This window comes from Bos indicus, chromosome 9 (assembly GCF_029378745.1).
Source record: "Bos indicus isolate NIAB-ARS_2022 breed Sahiwal x Tharparkar chromosome 9, NIAB-ARS_B.indTharparkar_mat_pri_1.0, whole genome shotgun sequence".
Lineage (NCBI taxonomy): Eukaryota > Metazoa > Chordata > Mammalia > Artiodactyla > Bovidae > Bos > Bos indicus.
The window spans coordinates 62,856,435-62,876,362 of NC_091768.1; the positions used below are offsets into that span (position 1 = coordinate 62,856,435).

At 36.7% G+C, this 19,928-nt stretch overlaps 1 protein-coding gene across 4 annotated transcripts in view; it reads right to left on the bottom strand.

Moving 5' to 3' along the window:
* The window catches only part of ZNF292 (zinc finger protein 292), a 95,514-nt gene that overhangs the window by 22,876 nt on the left and 52,710 nt on the right, over positions 1-19,928 (bottom strand). For 3 of the 4 annotated variants that reach the window (XM_019967391.2, XM_070796117.1, XM_070796116.1), the window contains 2 exons: positions 19,742-19,820; positions 17,359-17,494 (listed from right to left, as the gene is read on the bottom strand). In XM_019967391.2, coding sequence (XP_019822950.2) covers positions 17,359-17,494; positions 19,742-19,820 — 215 coding nt within the window. The remainder of the gene's footprint in view (positions 1-17,358; positions 17,495-19,741; positions 19,821-19,928) is intronic. The other variant, XM_070796118.1, reaches the window with a different exon arrangement.

The window sequence follows — 19,928 nt, forward strand, 5'->3', positions numbered from 1 at the left end:
TGCCTTAATAGGTGTTTTAGGACAAATTTAAATTATCCATGGAAAAATAAATAAGGGGTTGGAGGGTAGTCTGCTGAAAGTTCTCTAAGTTTTAAAAGTATCAACCAATAAACCTCAACACTTGCTTAAGACCCACTGCTGCTGCTGCTGCTAAGTCGCGTCAGTCGTGTCCGACTCTGTGCGACCCCATAGACGGCAGCCCAACAGGCTCCTCTGTCTCTGGGATTCTCCAGGCAAGAATACTGGAGTGGGTTGCCATTTCCTTCTCCAATGCATGAAAGTGAAAAGTGAAAGTGAAGTCGCTTAGTTGTGTCCGACTCTTAGCGACCCCATGGACTGTAGCCTACCAAGGCTCCTCCATCCATGGGATTTTCCAGGCAAGAGTACTGGAGTGGGGTGCCACTGCCTTCTCCGTAAGACCCACTAATGTATAATAAATATTCATTCTGTTCAAACTTTGGATTTCTGAGTGCTTGTCTGATGAACTACAAGGAAGAATTTAACTTTTTTTCTAATTTGTGAAGGAGATTTTAAAATTTAACAAACACAAATTTAAACTTTTCCCTAAGTTTTCTTTACCAGGATGAAAATGGTGCTTAAAAATTTACTTGGTGACGGCTAGCCGACAACCTTTGGAAGGCTTTCAAGTGATAAAATTTTATATGCCCTATAAATAAAACACAAGATTTCTCAACTTGTGAAAGGACTGGAAAACATGTCTAGGAAGTAATTTGTGGGTTAGAACATGGAAAATAAAAGATGTTCTTCCTCTCTACTTTCTCTGCTACTAAATGGTAGCAAAGGATAGTAAATATCCTTTGCTACCATTTAGTAACTTTAGCTCTAACTGTACTCCACTGTGAAAATATTCTTCTATAAAATAGTATGATCAAAGCTCCTCAGTATTAAAACCATGAGCATATAAGTAATTTAATAATACAAGATCCCAAATTTCATCCTTTTCTTGAAGTCTAGACCTTATTCCTGCTACTCTCTATTCTTTACACATTAAACTACACCAAAAAAAAAAAAAGTATAAAGACTAAACACAGATAAATAACACTATCCGTATAACCCTCTGGTACCTCTGATGGTATGTCTGACATACATAGGGCATTACTTTTCTTTTCAATATCACACAATTCTGTTAGGACAATTACACTGCAAATATCTTTTCATAGTTTAACTCAATAGCCAAAGCAAAATCTGTAAAGATTTTCAATGAAAACATAAGGAAATAAGAGTTTTTTTTAAAAGTTATTCTGGCTATAAGTTATGGACTTTAAGAAACAGCCTGAGGTTCCAGGAAACACTAGTGGTAAAAAGCCTGGTAATTATTTCACATACTCCCAGAAAAACTCATACTCAGCGAACTCTGAAGATCATAGCAAAGAAATTATTTAAAGGTGGCAACTTTTAAATGAAACTAATGATAATCTTAATAGAATTTCAAACAGTCCCTAAAATCTCAAAGAGCAGCATGTAGTTAGAATGACAAATTATACAAAATAGTTTCTGTACTAACTCAAGTAGAGTAGAATATGTTACTATATATTTCAAAAACATACTTGTGTGTGTGTTTTTAAACAATGGGAAACCATTGCCACACTTAGCGCAAAACAGATTTCCAAGAAATACAGACTATTAGAGCACAAGGAGCTTTATAGATCATTTTATCCAGCTCCATCATTTGGCAGATGAGTAAACTGAGGCTCACAGAAGGCAAATGACTTCCTAGGGTCATAAAACCAGTTAACAATAGAACCGGGACCAGAAGCAGCCCAGTCTTGCAAACTTCCACCTTAACATAGTGATGCAATGAGAAAAAGTAAATTCTTTAGCTAGTGTGCCTACTACTTGTTAGAATAGCACTTTAAGTAAGAGAGCTGTGAAGTAGCATTTGTTTTCAGAGGAAAGTAATTATGTATTCTGAAGCTCACAGTTCAAATGGATCAAAAGTAGATTACATTTAACCTCTATTCAGAACCTCCCCCTTAGGGGAGGGAAACTCACTCCCCACGTTCCCCCTTCTCCTTCTCCATTTTCCTTTTACCTGCTTTCCTTCCCTCATTCTTCTATATGTTTCTCTATTTCTTTCCACTCCAGGACCTGTTTTCCTTACAAAGTTATAACAGCACATCAAAGATTATCAGACTCTTGAAAAAAGCTTTATCTTTATTCTTAAGTAGCTAGTCACATCAAATTTCACTCCCTACCCTGCAGATGGGGAAACAGTGGAAACAGTGTCAGACTTTATTTTTCTAGGCTCCAAAATCACTACAGATGGTGACTGCAGCCATGAAATTAAAAGACGCTTACTCCTTGGAAGGAAAGTTATGACCAACTTAGATAGCATATTCAAAAGCAGATTGCCAACAAAGGTCCGTCTAGTCAAGGCTATGGTTTTTCCTGTGGTCATATATGGATGTGAGAGTTGGACTGTGAAGAAGGCTGAGCGCCGAAGAATTGATGCTTTTGAACTGTGGTGTTGAAGAAGACTCTTGAGAGTCCCTTGGACTGCAAGGAGATCCAACCAGTCCATTCTGAAGGAGATCAGCCCTGGGATTTCTTTGGAAGGAATGATGCTAAAGCTGAAACTCCAGTACTTTGGCCACCTCATGCTAAGAGTTGATTCACTGGAAAAGACCCTGATGCTGGGAGGGATTGGGGACAGGAGGAAAAGGGGACGACAGAGGATGAGATGGCCAGAATGGCATCACTGACTCGATGGACGTGAGTCTGAGTGAACTCCGGGAGTTGGTGATGGACAGGGAGGCCTGGCGTGCTGCGATTCATGGAGTCGCAAGGAGTCAAGACACGATTGAGCGACTGATCTGATCTGATCTGACCCTGCTTTCCCCACCCCTATCCCAGAAAACCATAAAATACATTGAATTTTACTTGGGTAGCCTTTTTATTTATGTCCTGTGTATTTACATCCTTGGGAGGAAAAAGCAGGTTTTACTACACTCAACCCTATCAAGAGATCTGGATGACCTACAATGGCAATGTAAATGAGTGATACTGTCAGTTCAATTAAAGTAATAATGGCTTTCTTTCCATAAAATGCCACTTACATAATAGTAAAAAGAAAAACATGAAAGATAATTAATTTTTAAACTATTACAATATGTAAGTTGAATATTTGTGATAAATCTTTATATAAATATTAACTGACCATGTACCCAGGACTAGGTCCTGGATTCCCCCCAAAGTGGAGTCAAATCTATTCACTGAGTGTCTATCTCCACATTCAGATTTGCACATAATTCCCCTTGCAGCATCTCCAGCTAGCTCTTTCACAATCATCTCAAACTCTGCATACAAAAATATGTATGCCACAATGTGTGTTATAAAACTAAAGAGAACTAAAAGGTGGTATGAAAACTTTCCTCTTCTGCCTTGTTCCTCCTTATCCTAACCTACAATCCACCATATGATCCTGTCACTTCCAGCTCCCAAATACTTCAGTTCAGTCGCTCAGTCATGTTCGACATTTTGTGACCCCATGAATCGCAGCACGCCAGGCCTCCCTGTCCATCACCATCTCCTGGAGTTCACTCAAACTCGAGTCCATAGAGTCTCCCAGCCATTTCATCCTCTGTCGTCCCCTTTTCCTCCTGCCCCCAATCCCTCCCAGCATCAGAATCTTTTCCAATGACTCAACTCTTCGCATGAGGTGGCCAAAGTACTGGAGTTTCAGCTTTAGCATCATTCCTTCCGCTGATCTCCTTTAGAATGGACTGGTTCGATCTCCTTGCAGTCCAAGGGACTCTCAAGAGTCTTCTCAACACCACAGTTCAAAAGCATCAATTCTTCGGTGCTCAGCTTTCTTCACAGTCCAACTCTCACATCCATACTCCCATTCATTTTTCTCCACCTACACAGCTACCATTCACCCTCTTCTCTCAGCTCAAACTGTTAATCTCCCAGACCACTCTGTTGCATTCTGCTAGTCTTTCTAACACATCTCCACTGGGACTCAGGATGCTTTTTTTCCCTGCACCTCTGAAGAACATATGCAACTCTCCTTTCCCAGTTAAAATCTCCAAGTGGTTTCCCTTTGTGTTCAAATGATAAATTCCAAAATTCCCATCATAACCTTCATGAATCTGCATCACCTATTCCATTAAAAAAATTTATTTTCTCTTAAAATCGATTCAGCATTTGGGCAAGAAGTAAAAGGCATCTAAAATAAAAAGGAAGAAATATCATCATCTGAATGCAGATGGCATCATCTTATAGGTAGAAAATCCTCAAGATTACATACACACACGCACTAAATAAATTTAGTGAAGTTGCAGGATATCAAAATCAGAACACAAAAACAAGACTCATTTCTATACGCTAACGATGAACAAACTGAAAAGGTAATTCAGAAAACAATTCCATTTATAATAGCAACAAAAAGAATAAAGTACTTAGCAGACCTGACCAAGAGAGTGCAATACTTATACAGTGAAACCTATAAACACTGGGTGTGTGCCAAGTCGCTTCAGGCGTTTCCAACTCTTTCCAACTCCATGGAGTGCAGCCTATCAGGCTTCTCTGTCCATGGCCTTCTCCAGGCAAGAATACTGCAATGGGTTGCCACGCCCTCCTCCAGGGAATCTTCCCAACCCAGGTATTGAACCCGAGTCTCTTTCGTCTCCTGCATTGGCAGGGGGGTTCTTTATCACTAGTGCCACCTGGAGAAGGAAATGGTAGCTCACTCCAGTGTTCTTGCCTGGAGAATCCCAGGGACGGGGAGCCTGGTGGGCTGCCATCTCTGGGGTCGCACAGAGTCGGACATGACTGAAGTGACTTAGCAGCAGCAGTGCCACCTGGGAAGCAAACAGCTAATCTGAATGAATTTGAATTCATGTTGCTCAGTTACGTTCGACTCTTTGCGACCCTATGAACTACAGCTCACCAGACTCCTATGTCCATGGAATTCTCCAGGTAAGAATACTGGAGTGGGTAGCCATTACCTTCTCCAGGGATCTTACCGACCCAGGAACTGAACCCAGGTCTTCCACACTGCAGGCAGATTCTTTACTGTCTGAGCCACCAGGGAAGCTCTGAAAGAAATTAAACATTACTGAAAGAAATTAAAGACGACACAGGGAAATGCAAGGGAACCTCATGTTCATGGATTTGAAGACTTAATGTGGTTAAGATGTCCAATAACCTAAAGCAAGCTATGGATTCAATGTAATCCCAACAAAACTGGAATGGCTATTTTGAAGAGATAGAAAAATTGACCCTAAAACTAATATGCAATCTCAAGGAATCCCAAACAGCCAAAACAATTTTGAAAAAGAACAAAGGTGGAGGTCTCACACTTCCTCACTTCAAATGGACTACAAAACAATCAAAAGTGGCATAAAAGGAATATAGGCAATGCAACAGAATAGAAAAGGCTCAGAAATAAACCATCACTAAATGATCAGATAATCTTCAACCAGGTGGCAAGACCACTCAAGAGGAAATGATAGTCTCTTCAACAAATGGTGCTGGGTAAACTGGATATCCACATGCAAAAGATTAAAATTAAACCCTTATACCATACAAAAAAACAATCTGAAAGGAATTAAAGACCTAAATATAACACCCAAAACTATAAAATTTCTAGAAGAAAACAATGGGGAAAAGCTTCAAGAACTGGACTTGGCAATGATTTATTAGACATGATACCAAGGGTTAGCCAAGAACAACAACAAAAAAATAAGACTACATCAAAGTTAACTTCCTACATCAAAGGACAGAATCAACAGAGTAAAAAGGCAACTTACACAATGGGAGAGAATATTTGCAAATTACATATGTGATAAGAGGTTAATGTTCAGAATATATAAAGAACTCCTATAACTCAACAACAACAACAATCAAATAATCCAAATGAAAATAATGAGATATCACTTCACACCTGTCTCAGAATGGCTATTTTCAAAAACACAACAACAAAACAAAAAGAGAAAATAAATGTTGGTTGAAGATGTAGAGGAACTGTAACCTTTGTGTCCTATTGATAGCACTATAAAATGATACAACCTCTAAGGAAAACAGTCTAGAAGTTCCTCAAAAAATCAGAAACAGAACTACCATGTGGTGCAGCTATCCCACTTTTGGATGCCACAAAAGAAGTCAAGGAGGGTCTCAAGGAGACATCTGCACTCCTGTGTTCACAGCAGCACTACTCACAAGGGCCAGGAGGTAGAAGTAATCCAGATGTCCATCAACAGGTGAACTGATAAATAAATGTGCCACATACATATAATGTAGTATTATTCACCTTTAAAACAGAAGGAAATTCTGTCACATGCTAACAACAGTTGTATTTGGAGGACATTATGTTAAATGAAATAAGCCAGTCAAAAAAAGGTAAATATGTAGTATGATTACACTTATATGAGGTATGTAAAGTAGTCAAAGTCATAGAAACAAAAAGCAGAATGTTGACTAACCAGGGACTGGGAGTGGAGTATGGGAAAAGGAGGGAGCTATTGTTTAAAATCACTCTTGCAAGTGATAAAATCTTTTTGTAAGATTAAAAAAGTTCTGCAGATATGTTTCAAAACAGTATGAACATACAAAACACTACCAAACACTTACTGAAGTGAAGTCGCTCAGTCGTGTCCAACTCTTCGTGACCCCATGGACTGCAGCCCACCAGGCTCCCCCGTCCCTGGGATTCTCCAGGCAAGAACACTGGAGTGGGTTGCCATTTCCTTCTCCAATGCATGAAAGTGAAAAGTGAAAGTGAAGTCGCTCAGTCGTGTCCGACGCTTCGCGACCCCATGGACTGCAGCCCACCAGGCTCCCCCGTTCATGAGATTTTCCAGGCAAGAGTACTGGAGTGGGGTGCCATTGCCTTCTCCAACTATACACTTAAAAATGATTAAATTCTGCGTTTTTACCACAAGAAAAAAATGCAATGAAAAAATCAATTCAGCATTAGTTCAAAAAATTCAAATTCAGAAATTTAATAAAAGCTTAACACTTCCTTCACCCAACCTCTCACCCTTTCCTGGGAGAATAAGCTAAATTTCAAGACACAGCATTTTCACTGAAGATTTCAGAATTGCTTAAACCACCTGCTTTGTCATTAAGCCTGAAACTTTATGATCGTAACTGATTTTTGACATGATTGATGTAAAATAGAATTTATATAAATTTTAAAAATTCCATGTTATAGATGAATCTAGTAAGTCTCTGGGAGATAGTGGAAGACAGAGGAGCCTGGCGTGCTACAGTCCATGGGGCTGCAAAGAGTCAGACACAACTTAGCAACTGAACAACAACAACAAAAGTAAGTATGTAACCATAAAATTTTCTTGTGGAGTAAGATTTAATTATTACTATTACATTTAATTAAATTCTCACGTCTTTATCCATGTAACATGATAATGAAATCAGACTCATTAGAACAGAAACAATGACTTTTTCTAGGATGTTTAGAAAAGCCAGTAAGTTTATGTTTTAAATCATTACTAGTAAAAATAAAATCTTGGTGGTCACCATATATCTAGTTATGTAACAGTAGAATATAATTAAGGTTAACAAAATGCAAAATAAAACATCAGTCTGAAATGGGAAAGTGAACACTTCTACAGTTTTACTGCCGTTAAATTCCATTAGCTTAATTCTATTCAGAGTCACTGATCCTCAATGATCTAAGTAAAACCTAAAGAGGGCAATCTAATTTAGCAGTGATTTTTAAAAATAAAATTCAAAATATTCCGTTTATTTGTTTTTTATAACAAGACAAGGTCAGTAAGAGCCAAAGAGAGAGAAAGCAAAAAAAATTTTTTAACTAAAAAAAAAAAAGGATAACCAAATAGAAATGTTAGGAGAACTGTATTTCTTAAGCTTACTTAATGTATAATCTACAAGATGTTCTTTTTAGTGATTTTGTATAAGAAATGTTTTAACACTCAAAAAAACTGTCAACATATTTAAGTGTAGGTTTCAGAATCACCCATTTTGGTATTCTATACATAGAATACAGGTGAAGATACACATAGGCCCATAAAATATACAGGAAAAGTTTCAACAAGTAGAAGAACTAGAGATTTCTATCTGAAAACAAATTCAGCTGCATGTAATCAGATCTGGCCTCATTTCATCTGTTCTCTCCTCCCATCTCTTCCTTTAAAATATTATTACATCGTAGATATGCTAATATCTGGTAAACCAAGCAGCATGTTTTTCCTGTTTATTTTAAAACGTAAAGTTTATTACTGAAATAAAGACTTATTTTCTCACAAAGCTCTGAAGGACTTATAAGTACTATGGAAAATCTTAAGCTTTAGAAATTTCCTTTGAAAACCAAGGAGTTCAAAAAACAAAAAATGAACCCCAGGGCTTAGGATTCAAGAAAGAACTGGCAAGCTGAATAAAAACACAATTTATGCAACTGCAAATTATTCCAAAATAGAAGGGAAAGGGCTGAAGGAATTCAGTGTAACTGTTAGTAGGGAGCTCTTTCAAAGTTTAGATTTTACAATAATGACATGTACAAAAAAAGAAAAAACAGCAGGTTCAGGACCAAGGATGCATACACCATGCAAACTGTTATTAAAAAGATGACCCCTAGCTTACCAACTGGACTGCCCTGGTGGCTCAGTGGTAAAGAATCTGCTTGCGATGCAATCTCCTAGAAAAGTAAATGGCAACTCACTCTAGTATTCTTGCCAGGGAAATCCCACGGACAGAGGCACCTGGAAGGGTATAGTCCATGGGGTCGAAAAAGTGTCAGAAACAACATAGCAACTAAACAACAAGCATGCCAAATAAGATGAATATAATCAAATTGGTGGAAGTGGGTAACTTCTTGAGAAGGGTCTCTGCTCCTTGGGTTTGATTATTCATTATTTATGATGATAGAGAGAATGGTGGGTCTGATAACAACCTTTAGATTGAAAAAGATAGAACAATGGAGCAAATGGAAACAGGTGGGAAAATATAATTTTCAAAATGGGACCTAAGGTACATTTTGCAAACTGTAGACTAGAGGAATAAATATATTGCTAAGAGTCTTACGTCAAGGCTGTATATTGTCACCCTGCTTATTAACTTATATACAGAGTACATCATGAGAAACTCTGGGCTGGAAGAAGCACAAGCTGCAATCAAGATTGCCGGGAGAAATATTAATAACCTCAGATATGCAGATGACACCACCCTTATGGCAGAAAGTGAAGAGGAACTCAAAAGGCTCTTGATAAAAGTGAAAGTGGAGAGTGAAAAAGTTGGCTTAAAGCTCAACATTCAGAAAACGAAGATCATGGCATCTGGTCCCATCACATCATGGGAAATAGATGGGGAAACAGTGGAAACAGTGTCAGACTTTATTTTTGGGGGCTCCAAAATCACTGCAGATGGTGACTGCAGACATGAAATTAAAAGACGCTTACTCCTTGGAAGAAAAGTTATGACCAACCTAGATAGCATATTGAAAAGCAGAGACATTACTTTGCCAACAAAGGTCCGTCTAGTCAAGGCTATGGTTTTTCCTCTGGTCATGTATGGATGTGAGAGATGGTGAAGAAAGCTGAGCGCTGAAGAACTGATGCTTTTGAACTGTGGTGTTGGAGAAGACTCTTGAGAGTCCCTTGGACTGCAAGGAGATCCAACCAGCCCATTCTGAAGGAGATCAGCCCTGGGATTTCTTTTGAAGGAATGATGCTAAAAGCGGAAACTCCAGTACTTTGGCCACCTCATGCAAAGAGTTGACTCACTGGAAAAGACTCTGATGCTGGGAGGGATTGAGGGCAGGAGGAAAAGGGGACGACAGAGGATGAGATGGCTGGATGGCATCACCGACTCGATGGACGTGAGTTTGAGTGAACTCTGGGAGTTGGTGATGGACAGGGAGGCCTGGTGTGCTGTGATTCATGGGGTCGCAAAGAGTCGGACATGACTGAGCGACTGAACTGAAGATTCTTAAAATTAATACATTAGAAATATGACTTGTGAGTGTTCAGGAAAAAAAAGTGACTGTCAAGAACCAAGAAAGATTCACCAAACATAAATTAGGTTGCACTTCTACAAAAATTATCTCAAAATGTATCACAGACCAAAATATATAACGCAAAACTATTAATATGATACATCCAGGAGATAAAGTAAAGTGAAGTCGCTCAGTCGTGTCTGACTCTTCGCAACTCTATGGACTGTAGCCTACCAGGCTCCTCTGTCCATGGGGTTTTCCAGGCAGGAACACTGGAGTGGGGTGCCGTTTCCTTCTCCAGGGTCCAGGACATAAGAGGAGAAAAATCTATATGATATTTGGTTTGGTGATTATTTTTAGACAAAACAACAAAAGCACAATCCATGAAAGAAAAAAAAAATAAGTTGGACTTAATTAAAATTTAGAACTTCTGCCCTCTGCAAGGCACTGTAAAGAAAAACAAGTCACAGAGTAAATGAAAATATTTGCCAAGCTCCTATCTGCTAAAGGACCTATATCAAACTATAACAACTAAAGGGAACAGTGAATGACCTAGAGATTGTCATACTGAATAAGTCAGAGAAAGACAAACATCATGATATCGCTTATATGTGGAATCTAAAAAAATAGAGTACAAATAAACCTATTCACAAAACTGGAATAGTCACAGATGTAGAAGACAAACTTACAGTTACCAAAGGGGAAAGACGGGGAGATAAAGTGGGAGATTGGGATAGACATATATACTTTACTATACATAAAATAGATAAGTTAAAAAGAACCTACTGTATAGCACAGGGAACTCTACTCAATACTCTGTAATGACCTACATGGGAACAGAAGCTAAAAACGGTGGCTATATGTATATGTATGAATGATTTACTTTCCTGTACAGCAGAAACTAACACAACATTGTAAATCAACTATACACCAGTAAAAAATTTAAAAAAAAGCAAAAGATATAAACAGATCCTTCTCCCAAGAAGATATACAGATGGCAAATATTCATGTAAAAAGATGTTCAGTATCATCTGTCTGTGCAGAAACACAAATTAAAGTAATGGGATATCATGACACACATATATTAGAATGGCTAAAATTGCCCAAATAGATAAAAGTAACTACCAGTGAGAATCTAGAACAGCATGCAGAATGGTATAGGTTGGCAGCTTCTCACAAAGCAAAATATACTCTTACCATATAAGCAATCTTTCTCCTAGGTATTTACCCAACTGATCTGAAAATTTATCCAAAAAACTTGTATGCAAATATTTATAGCAGTTATACTCATTAATGCCAAAAACTGGTAGAAAACAAGATGTCTTTTAAGAAGTGAATGGATAAACAAACTGTGGTAGATTCTTACAATGGAATATAATTCAGCAACTTTTTTTTGAATGAGCTATTAAGTCACTCTAATACATAGATAAATGTTACATGCATATTGTTAAATGAAGGTAGACTGAAAAGTCTATAAACGTGGATAAGTAATTGTCATCGTTCAGGAGAGGGTTGAACAGGTGAAGCACAGTTAATCTTTTTTAGGGCAACGAAACTATCCTGTATGATACTATAATGGAGGATACATGATAATATGCATTGGTCAAAACCCAAACAACTTTAGGGCATGAAGAAGGACTCCAATGGTAGGCAAATTTGAAAATATGATTTAGGAGGTTGCGAAGCCCAGGAGAGACTGTAGAATATGGCAAAAGATTCTGTCTTAGAGATGGGAGAATGGGCTGCTCACCTAACTTGGGATAAGAGGAGTCAGTACAAATATGGAAAAAGGCACTGTGTACACTGATAAAAGTTGTTTTCCACAGGGATACAGGTTATCAATTCTGAAATCACTATACATACACTAGGAGTAAGTAAGTAGTAATATATGGATGATTAAGCAATATAGGATGGTCTACGGTAAAAGAAGTCTGAAAACGCTACATATTGTATAATTCCAATTATATGACATTCTTTTGAAATGAGAGGTTATAGATAAGAAGAGAAGGTCAGAATGATCCAGGTGCTATAGATTAGAGTTGGAGACATCTGTATAAACTCTCACATTTAGTGTAATATAGATACAACTGGTTACATATACAAACATTTATAAATATGTGTGCACACACAGATTAATTATACCTACATATATTTTTTTACTCTGTCTGCTGAGAGTTCCTGGAGGCAATGACACCTCAGTAGCAACGAGCACAACCAGTTACCAGGGCTTGGTTCCTAACACTATTCTCCACTGAAAGGAACTAAGGTTCCTTGGAGAAACAGCTGATTATAGGATTGGGGCAAGAAATACACAGAATAAACATAGAGCATCTTGTAGAAACAAAAAACAAGGAAGTACTCAAACAAAAACATAACCCACAACCATGGGGCTATGTCAAAGGGACAGAGAAGTTAACTTGAAGAGTTCCCAGTGGCCAAAGCTGAACAATTTGATCAACAAAATAGTGTTGTATTATCACTAAAGCATAAAGTAAATATCAGTTGAGTCCATATTAATTAAACAAATAGATAAGGAAGAAAAGACAGATTTCGGGTTTCCTTGGTGGTACAGTGGTTAAGAATTTGCCTTGCAATGCAACCAATTCCAGTTCGATTCCTGGTCTGGGAAGATCCCACAATTAAGTCCAGGTGCCACAACTACTGAGCCCAGGCACTGCAACTACTGAAGCTGGCAAGCCTAGAACCAGTGTCTGCAATAAGAGAAGCCACAGGAATGAGAAGCTCACACACAAACAGTAGCCCCCACTCACCGTAACTAAGAGAAAGCCCGAGGGCAGTAATTAAGACCTGCCACAGTGCTTGCTTCGGCAGCACATATAACGAAGACCTACCACAGCCAAAACATCAGTAATCTTTAAAAAAGAAAAGACAAATTGCTGTGGAGAACTCCAAACAATCTGTGTAGATACTGCCTCCTCAAGGAGGTAGAGCTTAACTCTCCAACTCCTAAGTGTGGGCTGCATAAGGTAACTTCTTTCCAAAGAGTACAGCATGGAAAGGTGGAAAAAGAGTAATTTCACAGTAATTTCACTGAATGTGAAAAACACATTCAGCCAGGTGACCAAGGTTAATACCAACAGTGAGGAAGTCATGTTGGTTACAGGTACCTTTCGTATGATGACCATGGCACTGTACCTCAGTGATCTTCCTCCCCTAAACCCATAAGCCAAGTACTAATCACGTGAGCAACATCAGACAGATCCAAACTGAGGGAAATCCTATAATACTCTTCAAAACTGCCAAGATCATCAAAAACAAGCAAAGTCTGAAAATACTATCATAGCCAAGAGGAACCTAAGCAGACATGATGACTAAATGTAATGTGATATCCTAGATGGAATCCTAGAACAGAAGGAAGACAACAGGTAAAAACCAGGGAAATCTGAATAAGGTATAGACTTTAGTTAATAGCAAAGTATTGATACTGGTTTATTAATTGTGACAAACAGATCATACTAATGATATACTATATTAACATATATAATTAATAAATATATACATACTAACAGTTGGGAAAACTGGTGTGGAGTATTTAGAAAACTATTATAAAATAGTTCATTTAAAATATGATTAGGTCAGGGACTTCCCTGGTGGCCCAGTGTTTGAGAATCCACCTTGCAATGCAGAGGACATGGGTTCAGTCTTCTTTTGGGGAACTAAGATATCACATGCCATGGAGCAACTAAGCCCCTGTACCACAACTACTGAGCCCACATGCTCTGGAGCCCTTGTGCCACAACTACTGAGCCCACGCGCTCTGGAGCCCTTGTGCCACAACTAGAGCCCATGAGCAGCAGTAAAAGATCTCACATGATGCAATGAACATTCTGTGCACTACAACTAAGACCAGACGCAGTCAAATAAATAAACAAAAATATTTTTTAAAACATTAATGTCAGACTAACCTCAATAGTAAATAATCTTACTTAATAAAACTCTAGCCAAATACCTCTTGTGGTCTTTCATCATAGTGTCACTATAGACAAAAAGGAAAGCCATGGACCAGACACAAGGAAACAGGCATATGTGATGAAACAACCATAATCAAAAGGGCACTGGCTAAAAGACTAAAAGGAAACAAGAAAATGTCTATAAGTATTCCAGGGGCTAGGTGTTTGAGTATGACCTTTTTAATGGTCATTATCAAGAACCTGGATGCCAACATACTGTATGCTAATAATATCTGCTTAAACTTGGAAAGACAAAACCCTTGAACTAACAAAACCAAGATGTAACATAATATGGACAAGCTGCAGAGGCAGAATGGATTTAACACAGTGAAATTTAAAAAAAGAAAAAAAGGAATACTTTGTATGCCAAAATACTATGTATAAAAATGCCGGCCAGATCATATTCGGGGTTCATGTTAAGTTTCGAGAATTACACATGAACAAGAAACAAAATGCACTGAAGTCAGAAATCATGATTGTAGACTTAAAATCAGGACACACCAGGATAGCTTTTAGTCCCTTTAGAGGGATTTGTACTTTGTTAGGTATGCATGGCCTTATGGGTAGCACTAGATCCAAGACAGCAACTCTTAAGTACATAGTTTTTCACAATTTACACAATAAAGATTATCTAATAGCAGCTATAAATGGAGTGAATTACATAGTTACCATTCTCTATGAGTATTCAAGCAAAGGCCCATTCATTTTACCAGTGAGTAATGTCTTAGAAGGGAGTTAAAATTGAGTAAAAGATAAATGATTATTCAGCGCCTTTCCAATTCTTAGATGATAACTAAAGGAAGGCACAAGTAACATGTAAGCCTAAAGTTCCTGTGATATTCAAAGGCCATCAACTTAATTACACTGTTTAAATATCAGAGTTACATTATTCTAAGATGCTAAAACCTTAAAGGGAAACCAGCATTTTTAATTGAGTCCCATACACCCTCAATCCCTAAATCAAAGAACATTTGTTGGTTTTAGCTGGGCTTTGCATGTGTGTTGTCACGACCAATGCTTTGCGATCCCATGAACTACAGACTGCCAGGCTCCTCTGTCCCTGGGATTCTCCAGGCAAGAATACTGGAGTGGGTTGCCATTCCCTTTTAGGGCATCTTCCCGAACCAGAAATCAAACCCAGATCTCCTGCACTGCAGGTGGATTCTTCACCACTGAGCCACCTGGCTTTGTGGTTCTAAATTTAGTCAATAAAACTAAATTTTAGTTCTAAAATTAGTCAATAAAAATTAGTTATTTAAAATAAATCAGAATTAAGTCGATTATCCACTGTTCAAATACTACATCAAAACTTCAAACGCTTTGCTATCAACAAACTAATGAACATAGCCTATTACAGTGTACCTATTGCTGGCAGAGCTCTAGCTCTTATCAAACTTGCCATAGGCCAGTATAGGTTAAACCAAGGGTTTGGATATATCATATAAAAAGCTGAAAGTTCCACATGCTGTACAACTGCCCAATTTGAAAATGTAAATAAATTAGTGTATATGTGTAAAATGTTAATTACTTCAACATATAGTTCAAGTCTATGTGATTACCCACAGAGTAACTTCCGTCAAAGAAGTAGGCTAAATAACAGGGCCAAATAAAGATTATAGCTGCACAGTCTCTCAGTCATATAACATCCCTCTGGTTACTTCACGAGTCATATTAAAATCTGGCTACCTACAGTCTATCTGTTACTGTAGAAACTCCTTTTGCTTTATAGCCCAAATTATTCCAGTAGCTATGCCAGGTGAGGATCATGAAATAAAGTGGCACAGAGATGGGCAAAGACATTTGTTAACAGAAACAATGTTAGGCACATTGAAACAAAAAAGGACACTGAGCACATACTGAGCACATATTCTTTTAAGGTAAATTTTAAATCTCTGCTAAGGTAAAGGTTCTATTTTTCTGCATCAGCATAATGTGAGAGTTTGGCAAAGATGCTCTTCAGAAGCTGACAACAGAAAAAAGGAGTTAAATCTTTATTTAAGCTAGGTGTGATTTTATTTTATTAGGCTGGGTGCAACATGGCATAATATAAAAAGGACAGAGCTGGGGACCTCACTTCGATTCCCAGCTCTACTTCACATCACTGGCAGTGTGATACAGAAAAGACAACTAATCTTTCTGAGCCTGTATTTTCTCACCTGTGAAACAGGGACAAAAAAAGATCCCATTTTTCCATAGGATCATTGTGAAGATTAAAAGCACATTTCAAACTGCAATAACTATACAATGTAATTTGGTATTATTATTAATATATTCTATCCAATATTTCTAAAGCTGAGAAGAGTAAAAAGTAGAATTTAATTATAGAAATAAAAACACAGTGGTGGTAATATACTGGGGATAAAAAATAATACACCAAAGGCAAAAAGCCCCTAAGACTCTCAACCTTTAAATGTTGTTCTTATTATTTTAAATAATGAGGATCTATTTCTCTAAGGTCTAAGAGACCTCTAATGTAACTAATCTGGGGAAATACACAAAGGGCAGTAATACAAATAAACTTGCAGTGAAAGCCAAGAAACAGATAACACTGCTAAAACTATCCAGAAAGCTGGGTAAATATTAAGAGAGGAGTCAGGTAGGAACAATCAGCTTGATGAGAAGTTTGGAGATTAGCTGAGAAGTCTTTTGGTAAATATCAAAGTACCAGAAGAGTTAACAAATGATGAGTTTACTCCTTTCTAAATCAGAAATTGCTATCACATAGCAAAATGCCTAAGCTTTGCCATCAACCAACACGAAAAGCGACAATGGAAGAAGCTTATTTATTTCTCTAGTTAAATACCTTGGGAAATCTGAGCACTTTCCTAAATAATCTCAAGAAAATACCAAAGATAATAATATGTGCTCTTCTTCACAGCACATACAGTTTTTGAACTCTGAACATTAAGTGTTATACATATTAGTGGTTTAGCCATCTATCTAGTAGGATACCTGTCAGTTTAACTGGGATCTTTATTGCCTAAGCCCATATAATAATAACAAAGCAGGATAAAATAAGTCTGAGAAAAAAAAAACTGTTTAAGAAAGAGTACTAATCTTAGAGGCACAAGACTTTAGAGTTACTAGCATTAATTTCTTATCTATTTTGAGAAAAATCATTTCACTACCCTACTTTTGCTTCTCCATCTGTCAAATAAGTTATCAAGTATAAGCTAGATTGCCACCTGTCAGATGTTACAGAGGGAATTCCTCGGATAAAATAATGTTGAGGAAAAAAAAGAGTTTCTCTGTTACCCTAAGATTACATAATCCTGTAAATACATCTTCCCCCAATTAAAAAAAAAAGTGAAGGGCCTCAAGTACCTCATATAAAACTTAAACAAAATGGTCCTTCTTGGAATATTCTGGGATTATATCAAAACAATTTTAAGTACTTATTTTCTCTAGTCTAATGATTCTTTTTTCTTTCTCTCTTCTCTCTAGAAAATTTACCTTTATCCTTATCCAATGGTTCCTGGGAAAGAATAGTGCACAGTACCGGGTTTTTCCACACCCCAGTCTCTTGAGCTAGAGTAGCTAAAAAATGCAATTCACAGCTGCCATTCTCCATCAGCTTTTCATGAGCTACCTACAAATATTAAATAAACATCCAAAGAATTACAACAGATTTTCAAAAGCAAGCTTATCAGCCTTTAAATATAATACTAAACTTTTGAAAAATAAGACTTAACTTAAAATTTTCATGTCACATTACAAAGTGCTGCATCCTTCTGATTTTTAAGATGAATCTCAAAAATAAGAATTATACTAATTATAAATTTTAAATAAATAAAATATATTTCTAGAAATAAGTTCATATTATTTTTCCCCCAAGATCTAAACCAACAGCAAAGTTATTTCTCGAGGAAGCTATCAGAATATCCATACCATGAAAGACCTTATACATTTTATATCCTCTGTTAGTAAAAAAAATTTTCCAAAAAACTTCTACCATTAACAGATGACAAATTACATCAAAGGCTAAATGACAACTTATATACACGTTATTTCAATAAAATGGACTTAGGGAAACAACTAAATGTATGACTTTTCATACATCTGTAAGACTACATAGTCTTAGCAATATCCTATTAAAGCTGACACTGAACCTTGCTTACTTGTTTTAAAGTGTTCGTGCAACTGGCATATTTTTCAGGCCACAAAAGACCAACAATTTTAATTCAATTCAGAAAATGTTTACTGAGAATTTCTGTGGGCAAAGTACCAGGGAAGAGAGCAACTAGTCCCTGCGTTTCTGGGGCTTATCCTCTAGTGGGGTAGAGAAATGTTTAGTTAAAACACAAGCAAAATAAAATAAATGTAGTTAAGCCAGTATAAAATAAGCCCAAAGAAGCTCTGAAATGAAAGCAAAGTATCATGGAAACTCTTAAAGCTCATGCTGTATTTGTATTAAAAATCTATTCCTCAAAACCATAAAAATCTCACCAAAACAAGTTCAAGTGCCTTAAGATTTTTTTTTTTTTTTGAGCAACTGCTGAGAGCTACCATACTGGGATTTAGTTATTTCCTTCTCATTAATCCACATGAAAATTATCAAGTAGTGCTACTGTTTCAAAAAGGAAAGTTTCAAAGTTTACCTTATGCTGACAAACAATAAAATTAGTATGAGGAATTCAGTATTATATTTGCATATAAACTATCTACTTAATTAATTCTGTGTATGTGAGTACCAAACTATGAAAATAGTTCTGAAACAATCATTTACCTAAAAATAACCACTTGCTGGGGAAAAAACCTGAGACACAAGTTATTGATATGCTGAAGTAGAAACTGCATGATCAAAAAGTTAGTTGCAATGTGACAAACAGGACAAGACACTTCCAACAGTTATTAAGTATCTCTATGTGTAAAATACTATGTGAAATCCTATGGTATAAAGACATGACCCCTATCTTCAAGAATTTTGCACTCGACATAGATTTTAATATTTAATATTAAAATAGAAAAGTTGACTTTTCTGCCTAACTATAGTTTATTTCACATGCTTCTAAAATCTGAGATTAATCTACTTTTATATTTCTTCTATGGAAAAACATAAGGCCAAAAGGTATTTTAAGAACTCTGGCTAGAGGAATAGAGAGACAACTATACTTTCTGAGATTAGCTGGCAGGAACATTCTTTTAAACTAACCAATTAATCAAAATTTACTCGAAGCTATAATATATCCAGCACAATCTAGTGCTTAAACAAAATTTAATATTCTTGAAATACTCCAAAACAACTAAGTGCTAAACTATGTAGTACTTTTATAAGTAGAATAACAGCACTAAGTAAAAGAGATAAAGCATGTGTTTTCAGATATAGGAGAAAAAGTATGGGCTATGGAATAAAGAATCTTGGTTCAAATTACTACTCTGATATTAGCTGTATAAGTATGGGCCAATAAATACTGTAGAATTGAGCCTCAGTTTCCTCACCTTTAAAATGGGAAAAATATACCTACCCCCACAAAGTTTTCATAAGGATTAAATGAGATATGTTAAATTCTTATAAAGCACACCACAATTTTCAGCAATTAAACTGTTTCTAAACACAAATGAGGGCATTTTCTTTTGTGTTCTTTTACTGCTGTGGCAAAGTTCTAATGTGATCTTAAAGAACTGTGCAATATTCAATCAATCTACTTAAATGTATATATTCATTTAATAAACATCTTGAGTACTGACTATGTGCAAGTCATCACCGTTTATAAGAACAGCAATTAATGTTTGTCATTACTTAAATCTTTTAAATCTTAACTAAATAATTTATTCAGAATAAAGAAAATCGCCATAAGATATACCTATGTTAAATCTAGTAGGTAAATAGTCTCACCTGCACCAGTGTCTGAAATTGCTCCCACTGCTTATCAGATAATTCAACAGGCAGACACAGTAAAAGTTCAACACAGCTTCTAAAAAACAAGAAGTTGTAAGGATACAAATAATTATTAAAATTTAAAGTAAAATAAGATAAATAATTCTAATATTATCAGTAGAGCCTCCATAACGAATCTATTTAA